Here is a 12,216-nt window from a genome sequence, read left to right as displayed (position 1 = left end):
CGAAGTTCACTTCAAAATTTTGGATTAGTCTACAACGCGAGCTTGGAACACGATTGAACTTTAGCACAGCGTTTCACCCACAGTCCGATGGACAATCCGAGAGGACGATACAAACTCTCGAGGATATGCTAAGAGCCGTGGTGCTCGACCGAGGCGGAAGTTGGGAGACCGCACTACCTTTGATCGAATTCACTTACAACAACAGTTTCCAAGCAACGATTAACATGACGCCGTATGAAGCCTATGGTCAAAGTCGTTTGAAAATGTGAAGTGGAGATGATTTTCGAAAAATGTGGATATTTTGATGTGGGAGGAAATAATATTTGTGGTGAATTATTATCCTAAGGGATGAGTGAGAATTTAATAGGAGCATTTTATTTAAGTATGTGGAATTTTCGACCCTCCTATTTATTGGAAAGAAATCCTATTTTTCTTGGATTTAATTATTGCTTGGGATAATTATCCAAATTAAATCCAAAGTCCGATTATTCCTTTTATTTGATGAAAATTTCGAAATCTATGTTATTCCTAGAGGGATTTTCGAAATTCCCTTATTATGGGAGAAGGGATTATTTTATTATATTATTTGATCCCTTATTGATTCTCTTCCATAATTTAAATTCAAATATCCTAGCATATCTTGCCAAATCTAAGAAGATCTTACCATATCCTAATTTAATTAGGATTTTTAATTAAATCCCTTTGAAAGGCTCAAATCACACGCCACTTTCCTATTAAATTGGGGAGACTTTTTATTATTATTCTTGCTCCGTGATATTTTATTCTACTCCGTGAAATATTCAAATTTAAATCAAAAGCTATTAAAATAGCTTGAAATTCGAAAACCCCCTATTTCTCAACTATAATAACGCCACTTCCCCAACAAATCTCTCCCAAATCTTTATTATTTAATTATTGGAGTATATCTTGCACTCTATAAATAAGAGGAGAGAAATCAAAACCCTAGCACTACAGAAACCGTCCCCCACTCTCCCAACTTTCGGTCTCTCTCTTTCTCCCACTCTCTCAAATTTTTCTTATACTTTCTCCATTAATTCTTCATCTTTTGGAGAAGAATTGAAGCTGCAATTCAAGAATTCATTGAAGAATCAAGATTCTACTTGTTTCTACCGTTTGTTTTTGCAAGAAAAGGTACTTCTATTATTAATCTTCTCTTCTTCTACCGATTAATCGGTGTTTCTGAGTCCACATGCATTTAGAACGAGTGAAGGGGAAATTAATCGGTGAATTTGGATGCATGGATGTGAGTGTGTGTGTGTGGCCGAGAGTGTGTGTGTGTGTGTGCATGCCTCGGTAGGCGTGCACATGTGTGTGGTGTGTGTGCGTGTGTTGTGTGGAGAAAAGCACTCATGCGTGACACGAATCGATGTTAAATCTGGAGTTGTTGTGTGATAAAAACGATATGATAATCGTACTTTGAGTTTGATTGTTGATTTTGAAAATAATCGAAGGGAAAAGGGAAACGAGAGATCATGCATAATTTTAATCTATGATTTGAGACTTATTTGAAAAAAATATGAACTAAAGGTGATAGTTCGCGTTCCCGGTGGGATATCAAGAAGAAGTGCATTTTTGTTGAACTCGAAAGAAATCGAGGTGGGCTTTATTCTAAACTCTCTTCTATGTGCAAATTTATGATGTTGGAGAAATAAGGGTGGATTAAACTGTTATGCCATGCCTATGAATTATTTTGGATATTGTGATTGCCTGATGCCTAGATTGTGAGTACGCTCCATTAGGCTACAGCGGCTATAAAAACGAATTCGGGTCTGAGTAGGGCCGCAAACCCTATCAGGCTAGTGTACACGGTGGGATCGGGAGCCGTCCTTGCTAGTCGGCCGGTCTCGTGGGCGAAAAGTGTGGCCACACTTTCGTCGCACTATGAAATGATGATTGATGAGAAAATGGGAGGTATTATTTGACTGGCCAGTCCATGATATATTTTGTGATACTCGATGCTTATCTTTAAATAAATGCAAAACCTCGAGTTCACTATGGTAAGGGTGGCATAACTATAAAATGTTTTGGCATGAGTCCACTGAGTATGTTTAAAATACTCAGCCCTGCATGTGTTTTCCCTATGTGCAGGTTGAGCGGCGATGGGCGGTCGGTGGTGTTGAGAAGATTGAATCGAATAAAATGGATGTTTGGAACTATAAGTGTAGTCGTGTCTTCATACATGGCTCCGCTTTCTCTTGATATGCTTCCGCTGAATATTTTTGAACTTGTTATCTTTGGTTATGGTGAACTTAATTCTTTGTTTTGGATTGAGGGGAATTATTGCGTTTGTTGGATTTATGCTAAACCTTTGACTTTTGAGCCTAATCTATTAAGTCTTGATTCTCGTAAGTTAGCCGTTGACTTATTGCCTTGATCTTCATTAATTGCTAGGGTAAATCTCTTTAATTGAAACCCTAGTCTCTGTTCTTGTTGTTTTTAAGTTCGCCTAAGTAGCAGTCGCTGCATTTATTATACCCTAGAAATGTCGGGTTGTTACAGAAACACTCGTCTACATCTATTCCCTAAAGAGCAATTGAGTGTTGAAAGTCTATGACTTTTAATGATTCCTAAGGATCTCAAGGAGATTGAGTTCTCAAAGAGACCGAGTAGGGCAAGATACTCGAGTAGGAGTCACCTATGTAAGTGTGAAGTGTGGCCGCTTCAAATTACACACTTATGAATCCAATGTGGTGTCCAAAGCGGCAAAGGACACAAAACGTGAGAACGGATGAGGTTGAGGTGTATAAGTGTTAACACCATTGTCTCGGTGCACGCCGTGGGGGACTAGTTCAAAGCATCGCGCTACTAGGCCGCCTGTGTATCCGATGGCGTTGACTATGGAAGGTTCAAAGCTAAAAGCTACCTATCCTTATGCTTATATACCTCTCGAGGGTTGAACTTGTGTCTGCATGCATTTGCATTTGGCTATTTCCACTCATGTGGGAGATTGTTGGAATCTATGTCGGTCAATGGACTTTGACCAATTATAATTTCAACGAGACATTTAATTTTGTGAAATTAAATGATATAGCGTCGATCTAAGTTCGGAGTAGATGGTCGTGGTATATTCATTTTCTCAAATCCGATTCCCGGTGAGTGAGAAATAATGGATTAAAGTTGTGCAAAATTGCAAACTTAAATGAGCTATGAGAGAAGCTTAGGGAATAATTAAGAGAGTTAATTATCCCACATTGGAAGTTACAACCTTATTAAACTAGTATTTAATAAGAAGGATTATTACATGTAATAATTATAGTGGACTAAGATGGGTTGTATGAGCCCACACGCGCGCCGCGAGCCTCGAGCCTTGAGCCTTGAGCCCGTGCCCGTGCCCGTGTCCTTGGACTTGGATCTTGGATCTTGGATCTTGGGAATTGGTCTTTGGGCCTGGTCGTGGGCTCGACCCAAGGCTAGTGGGTCTAATTCTTTTTAGACCACCACCGTTTCCACGTCAGCGAGCCAAGCGGGATGACATCTCGTCAGTATGACGCGGGAAGCCAACGTGGGCTGACACGTGATAGTCCACGTCATGATCGAATCTAGAAGACCGTTACGGTCTAGCATTGATGACAGCCATCAAGGCTGCGTTGACCCCATACAGTGGACTGAGCCTATAAATAGGCTAGTCATTCTAGCATTCTACACTAGAAACTAGAATCTGCATCATACACTCTTTTCTCTCTCTCATTGTTTTTCTGTCGAAAGCTCTGCCCTCTCCTCCATCCAGTTTGCCGGAGCTCTGCTGATAGCGGTGCTGCTACACCAGAGACGTAGCCGTTTTATCAAGGCTCCACCGGGGCGTAGCTCGTCTTGCAGAAAGAGGCCTCCTCGACTCGGCTAATTCTTTCGATTTTCAAGTTGTAATTTCAGTTTTCCATTTGTATTTCTTCTTGGGTTATTTTACGTCCCGACTAGTTTATCTCTTGTAATTTCAGAAACCAACACTTGTTATATCTAATTTCATGTTGTATTCATGGTAAATATTTGTAGATACATTGAATTCGTCATGGTCGCAATTGCTAACCACCTCGTGTTGTTGCATTCACACCATCGATATAACTACACCCCTTACTTTTCAAATTTCAACTAAATAAATGAGCATTAATCATAACCATCCGAAAAAACATTCAACTAATGATATGAATGTTTTCATATGGATTATGGGTAATGAATCTGTGACGTGCTAAATCTTTTACATTTATGTCCATATTTTTCGATACGGTAGTACGTACAATTACATATATGCCTTCAAAGTTTGGACCCAATCTTGAATGATAAATATTATTTGGAAAAATAATAAAATTATTTTATACCACTTTTCAATATTCAAATATATACATATGGTCATTTGAACGTGACGACGTGCAACATGTGTCCTCGCCACATTATCAATAAATATGACAAGGACGGGCGAGCCTAGATATTACATAAGGTCACATCTACATTATAACATTATAATAATAAAAAAGATTTTTTGATACATTAAGAAATAGTTGAATTTGGATACCAATAACAAAATTATACTCCTACTGCTAAAAGAGTTCAAATATTAGGATATTTTATGGTATGTCTCCTTTTCAAGTCGGCAGGGCATGTTCATGAGTTGTGCTACACCACAAATTAAATACATCAGTCGGTCAATTCCACAAACAAAAAACCAGGATTTAAATTAATCAATTACTATTGATTAGCCACTAAAAAATCGACACTAAGTTTAACGGAAATAACAGCTGCACACACACTTTTGTCATAAACCGAAATCATTAATTGCTAAAATATTACTGAAAACAATAATTATGCACATGATAGTGACTAAAGTAAAGGGCGTCTCAATAATTGAGATGCCACGAAGTAACGAATATACTACAACTGTTTTTCACTTCAAAAGACTTCAATTCATTTCACAACAACAATAAATAGCTGTATTTGAATCAACGAAATTGGAGAAACGAGTTTTCATTCAAGAACAAGGAAAAAAGTTAAAAAAATTCGAAGATGATAAGTGCATCTTTTCCACTATTCACCTCCAAGAAAAGAAAAGTATCCATTTCTTTTTCTTTTTTCACTTAAAAAATAAAAAATTGAATCCTAACCAATTGAATGAAATTTACTTTACAGATTTGCCATGATCGTAGCCGTAATATGATAAATACCATCTAACGAACTTCCGCAACCCGGTTTGCAAGTCGGTCGTGGGCTTGTACCCGAATTCCTTCCGGGCCGAGCTGATGTTCGCGTGCGTGAACGGAACGTCGCCGTTTCCTGGCATCTCGACCATGTGCTTCTTCGCCTTCACCTTCAATTGCTTCTCCAAAATCCCCACCATCATCGGCACCGTCACCGGCGAAGTATTCCCCAAATTGAAGATCCGGTACTGCGCGGGGGCCCGTTTCTTCCCCCCCGAGCCCGTGCTCTTTTTGGCCGAATCAAGCGACCCGATGCAGCCCTTCACGATGTCATCAATGTAGGTGAAATCACGGGCTAGATCCACGTGATTCTTCCCCTTGTAGATCGTGATCGGCTTCCCCTGTAAAATGTTACGGGTGAAGGAGAAATACGCCATGTCGGGCCGGCCCCAGGGCCCGTAGACAGTGAAGAATCTGAGCCCGGTTATGGAGAGCCCGTAGATGTGATTGTAGGTGTGGGTGATTTCCTCACCGGCCTTTTTGGTAGCGGCGTAGAGCGAAGCGGGTCGGTCAGTCCGATCCGATTCGGAAAATGGGGCTTTTTCGTTTAGGCCGTATACGGAGCTGGAGCTGGCCCAGATTACTGCGGGCTGCGGGTCGGCGGTTTTGCAGGCTTCTAGAAGGGTTACGAGGCCCGCGATGTTGCTGTGCACATACGACTGCGGATTCTCCATCGCGTATCTCACCCCGGCCTGCGCGGCCAGATGCATCACGTGCGTGAACGCCACGATCTCGAAGAGCTTCGCTAGCATCCGCGCGTCGTTGATGTCGCCCTCCACGACGAAGATGTTTTGCGAATTGAGGAGATTTCTCCGATCGCGCTTCAGCGAGGGGTCGTAGTAGCTGTTGAAGTTGTCCAATCCGACGACGCCGTCGCCGCGCTTCTTCAGAGCGAGGGAGACGTGGCTGCCGACGAATCCAGCGGCGCCGGTGACGAGGACGGAGACGCCGTTGTGGCGGCGGATCTCGGCGGAGGCGCGGACCTGCTTCTCCCACTGGATGCCGCCCCAGGCGGTGGAGAAGTAGCGGCTGCCGGAGTCGACGAAGGACTGGAAGCTTAAATAGGCGGCCGTGAGCGCCACCAGGAAGAGGGCCCACAGGAACATGGTGCTCGTGGAGGCGAAGCAGCGGTAGAATTGGCGGTGCATCGTGATGGATTTGTCCTTGAATTTCCCCGGCGTCGACGGCAGGAACATTTCTCCGTCTTCCAACGATGGCATCTTCTTCAATTAAATTAGGGATAGGAGATTGAGATGGAGATTGAGATTGCAGATGGAATTGGAGGGCATCTGCTAAGGAAACAAGAGGGAAAATGGGGGATTATATAATTGGGGAGAAGACGCGTGAAAGCGGTGGAAGGGGTTTTCGCCAGGGTGGAATTTGGAAAAAGGGGAAAGAAAGAGGGGATGAGAGAGAAAATAAAAGTAAATATTGTCCTTGGAGGAGTGAGAGAGCAACCAATGAGTGAAGAAAGCAAGATTAGTTTGACTTTCTGACCCGCGGTAAGATTTTAGCCATACGGTGTTTCCGTATATACGATTTATGGTACACACTACATACCATATACGGTCTGGGCCGTACTAAGTGGGAACTTGTATTGATGCGTGTATCTATTAATTTTTGTTTTGTTCTATTTTTTTGTATATAATAGCATATTCTCAATTTATAAAGGAATATCGTTTCTAAATTTGTGGTTGGAATTTCACTTCTGACTATCCCTATATTTTCTCTTTGCAAATTCGGAGATAGACTCGGTTACTTTTATCTAACATTTGAATGTGGATATTGTTCCATGTTTGATTTTAAAATTATTAGCTCAAAGTATATTTTTTCGAAAATTAATGTGTGAAGATAATAATTTTTTCAGGCTCATGTGATGTTGGCCTTTTATTATCCGTGAATAAAAAATTATTCCATAAAATAAAAATCATGACCGCGTGTTATTAATTCGAACTGATCCTAAAAAGTTAATTTTTATTTTTCCATTTATAAGTTTTCAATTCCGTTATAATTATATCCTATATTTGTTCAAAATTCAAAAAATTAAAAGTTTAATTGTTTTCCATTTTTAGAGATAAGAAGTCGATACCGTACATACATATCTGTCATTCACTCAAATAGTACATTAATTATTTCATTTTTATGTCTAATTGGGTACAAGTGTCATCAATAAGAGGGTTGGATACTAATCTTTTGATTTAGTTCAAATTATATGTGCCTAATGTTTTCCACGCGATCGGATTTAATGTGGCTGAATTTCTTTCTTTTTTTAGTAAAAGGTTGTGCCTTTGAAGTTAATACACCAATGTATAGAACGCGCTTTATATTGAAGGTTAAATTATGCAAGTTAGGATTATAATAGGATCAATCGGATAGACTTTGTTTTATAAGGTTTAATTCTTACTTTAGTTTGTTAAGAATATTTTTAATTTGGTACATACCAACATGCAAACTTTAAACTTGAACATGACCCATACAATATGATATAATGTCGATTGACACAACTAGATAACAACAAGATAACGATTCAAATCTAAATTAAATTATTGCAACCTAATATTTACACAATTAAATACTATGATTTACATTATAAAAATCTAATTAACATTATTATAACTTGATTACATTATTAAACTAAATTTACACGAAAAAAAAATGGTCTACACGACCTTGAGAATTTTGTTTAAAAAATAATAATATTATATTTCAATAGGTTATCAGAACTCAATTTGAAATTATTGAACAACCCAATAAGAGCACAAACTCAACAAGACATAGACTAATGTTCATTAATTTTGTACGTGTTCGTGTTAGATTTTTATGAAGGGTAAAAAATTATGGGTTCAGATGTTACCGATTATAATCGTATCAAACTAAAGAAACAGCTGTTTGATGATATAATAAAGTGTCCAATGTCGAGTCATTTGTGACATTGGAAAATTTAACTCATCTAATAATAGTACTATAAAACTTTAAAGGATTAAATGTCTGAAAATTCATAATTTCACCTCATTCACACAGACGAGTAATTTTGACACAAATGTTGTTTCACATAAAACAACAATATTAATTACTCCATGTTCACATTGTTCAGAGCCAAGATGACAATATAGTAGCAATAATTTAAGAGTAAAGATAAATTTAACAAAAATTGTATGTATAAAATGCCTTTACATTTTAAACCGGTTTTTATTTAAACCGGATTTTTTATTAGCTATTATTTCTTTACCTAATTACCCTTTTGTTATATATTTGTAAAGTCTAATCACTATTAAATTTCATTGATGAAAATGTGAACATATGGAAGATCACTACAATAAAAATATGGAAATAGTGTTGCATCAAATAGTTTGCTTAGCCATTTTGATCCATCTACTTCGTGTTCGTTCTTATTTAGGTTGAATTATATCAAGCTGCAATTATTTCTTATTCTTAGATGACACTCCAACAATTCAAAAATCGAATATAAATATTATAATTTAATAATTTTAAATTGTATTTTATAGAAATTTATGAAAAAAACAAAAACAAACAAAACAAAGTTTTTATTATAAATTTACGAAAAGAACAAGACATAAAGTACATAATTTCCCACTTGGCCACTTATTAACATTGAAATTTACAAAATTACAAGAATATAACAAAAGTAAACATATGAAAAAGAAACAATGTAACTTTATAATTTAAATTAATATAATTTCATATACTCCTATAAATTAACTAAAAAAATTAAAATGAGAAAATGGACACCCCAGGCTACAACATGACTTATGCTTTTACATTACCATATGTCAATTCTAAATTATATGAATAATATTAAAGACTTAAAAAGGTTGCTAACGATTATGTTTATTATGTTTAGTACTAAGAATGAAGTATATATGCATGAATTCATTTTATAATTTGGAATTTTAAGAATTATTTATTAATAAAATAATTAGATGTGAACTGCTATGATTATTTAGTTGAATGATAACACTAAATTTTTAATTATATACACATGTAGTGTTTTTATAACTTAAATATTTAAATATAATTAATAATAAAATAATTGGATGCGAATGACTATTAGCGTTGGATGATAATAATAAGAAATTAATATACGTATGTAATCATTTTTATAATTTATAACTGTATGCGAATGACTATTATTATTTTGTACTACGTTTGATGTAATACTAGGAATTTATTATATATTATATATGCGTGTAGTCGTTTTTATAACTTTGAATTTTAAGAATTATTTAATACGGTAATAAAATAATTGGATCTGAATAACTATAATTATTTCTTTGGATAACAACAATAAGAAATTATTATATGCACATGTAGTTGTTTTATAACTTAGAAATTTAAAGATGATTTAATAATGAAATAAATAGATGAGAATGACTATTATTATTTTGTATTCCTTTGGATGATAATACTAAGAAATTAATTATATATGCGTGTAGACTACGATTATTTAGTTGGATGATAACACTAAGATTTTAATTATATACATATGTAGTCATTTCTATAATTTAGAAATATAAAGATGATTTAATAATGAAATAATTGGATGTGAATGACTATAATTATTTCCTTGGATGACAACACTAAGAAATTATTATACACACATAAGTCGTTTTTATAACTTAGAATTTTAAAGATTATTTAATAATAAAATAATTAGATGTGAACTATCATAATTATTTCTTTAGATGACCAATAAGAAATTAATATACACATAGAGTCATTTTTATAATTTAGAATTTTAAAATAATTAGATGTGAATGACTATTATTATTTTGTATATCACTGGATGTTAATACTAAGAAATTAATATATACGCATGTAGTCATTAATTATACGTATGTAGTCGTTTTTATAACTTAGAAATGTAAAGATGGTTTAATATTAAAATAAATAGTGCGAAAGATAATTTAGTTTGCAAGGGAGAGTTTAAATTTAGTTTAAATTATGTAAGAAGAAATTATGCAATTAACGTATATTATCTACATAATTTTACATAATTTAGTTTGTCGGGTAGAGTTTAAGTATCGAGAATAATATATCTACATGATTTAGTTTGTACAGGTGTAGTTTAAATTTCGAGAAATATCCTCTTTATTGTTAACGGAAGAAGAAATTATGCCACTGATATATACTAGTATTATTTACCTAATTGAAGTATGCTATTGATTACGGAAGACTTAATTAATCTTTCCTAAATGATCATAGAAGGGTAACTCGGTAATACATGAAATTAATTAATAATTATAACTTTATTTTACATGTAAAATACCTAAAATGTCTAATTTTGTATATACAATTTTTGTTAATTTATCATTACCCATAATTTAATGGGTATTTTGCTTGCATTTGAAGCATTTTAAACAGGTGAGTTAAATTTGTAAATATATGCAAGGCCGTGGAAATTTCAAACAATTACTCCATTTATATTATTTTAAATATTACTAATTGTTTTCATATTACATTCAATTATCCTTAAACACACCTAGATAAGTGCTTCTGAAAAAATTAAACATACAAAAATGACGTTAAATATAATGGAGTAATATATTGTCAATCATTTTCTAGTAAGAATGAAGATTGTGACATGCCGAGTGGATTAAGAAAACTTATAAGAAACCAAATGCAATGACGACATTTGGAAACATCTAATTGCATCTATGAGCTATCATATCAAATGGATTTAATCAATAGTGGGACAAAACACACTAATATTTGTTGATTTATATATGTCCATATCATGATTGAAGCAAAATTCCATTTGGCTCATTTGCTTGTTGTTTTGCATTTTATAAACCATATTCATTCCCTAATATACAGTTATAATAATGAATAAGTATATATGAATAATATAAAATCGAATTGATGTTGCTTTCAAGGAGTGGAGTAGCTCAGTCGGGGAGGGCATTTTGGTCATTTCATATTCGAGTGGACTATATTTGTATCAAACGTGGCTGACAAAAACCACACATGGGAGCACGTAATTGAAAAACCGGTCAAAGAATGACCGGCTGTAGCCAGCCAACCCGGTCAATGAGGGTTTTTTTAAATTTTATGTGGAGTATATTATTTTAAAATATATTTATTTTAATATTTTGAGAACGTTGTGATTATTTATAAGATACAGAATTTGGGTTTAGGAAATTGTGGGCGGTGGCGGTGCTCTAATTGACTGATTATACATTAGCCCCTTGATTTCCGCTTCACATGCCAATCTGGGGCCAGCTTTGTGCCTTTTTTTATTTGTTGAAATAACTAATTTGGTATAGTACTACTTAGTTAGTTAAAAGGAGTTTTTCACTGAAATTGGTAAACTTAGATATGTAAAATTTGTCCTCCTTCAAATAAAATTGGTGTAATCTTCAATTTTGTGGTAGTCAATTGGATTTCGGGTTAGTCCGATGCAACTCACTTGCTCAACTAGCCTCATTTAAAATCAAACTAGTACTAATACTTTATCAAAATTACATGTATATTAATTACTATATGTATGGTTTCAAATTTAGATTTTGACATGGATGATAAATCTTAAGAATATTAGCGTTTAAATACACAAAATTTGGATTTTTTTTGGGGACGGCAAACATTTCTTCGGAATAAACATATAGTACAAACTTTTGATTTATCTAGTTTGCATATCCACAAAATTGATTCCGGCTTGGCAAAGTTAAAAACAAAAGTCAGCAATATATATCAAAATCATCAATCAAGATAATCAAAATGTCTCTTTACATCCCTTTATTCGAACTTCATATCCATATAAATTGTTGCAGCCATGGCACCAGCCTACCCAAGTCATGCTTCTCAATTTCTATATTCAATTTCTCCATTATGTTTTATTGAAAAAAAATATAAAAAGTAAATTCATACAGTATTTAATTTTATGTTAATCTGTTGGGATAATTTAGAATTAAATGGTAGTCGGTAGATAAGAAATCCACATTCCGTACATTAGTTTAGTGTATTTATTTTGTTCGTCTTCGTGGAGAAATGA

At 34.8% G+C, this 12,216-nt stretch overlaps 1 protein-coding gene across 1 annotated transcript; it reads right to left on the bottom strand.

Annotated features, from left to right (window-relative positions):
• Positions 1-4,961: 4,961 nt before the first annotated feature.
• On the bottom strand, positions 4,962-6,526 carry LOC125188316 (UDP-glucuronate 4-epimerase 1). The gene has a single exon (XM_048085093.1). The coding sequence runs from the start codon at positions 6,425-6,427 to the stop codon at positions 5,129-5,131; it is 1,299 nt and encodes a 432-aa protein (XP_047941050.1). The 5' UTR covers positions 6,428-6,526; the 3' UTR covers positions 4,962-5,128.
• Between the last annotated feature and the right edge of the window lie 5,690 nt (positions 6,527-12,216).

The sequence above is a fragment of the Salvia hispanica genome, chromosome 5 (genome assembly GCF_023119035.1).
Source record: "Salvia hispanica cultivar TCC Black 2014 chromosome 5, UniMelb_Shisp_WGS_1.0, whole genome shotgun sequence".
In the NCBI taxonomy this organism is placed as follows: Eukaryota; Viridiplantae; Streptophyta; class Magnoliopsida; order Lamiales; family Lamiaceae; genus Salvia; species Salvia hispanica.
Note: the sequence above shows the minus strand (reverse complement) of the source record. Positions and strands in the feature narration are given on the sequence as shown.

Coding starts and splice junctions, on each gene's coding strand:
- LOC125188316 (XM_048085093.1), bottom strand. CDS start 6,427: ATGCCATCGTTGGAAGACGGAGAAATGTTCCTGCCGTCGACGCCGGGG.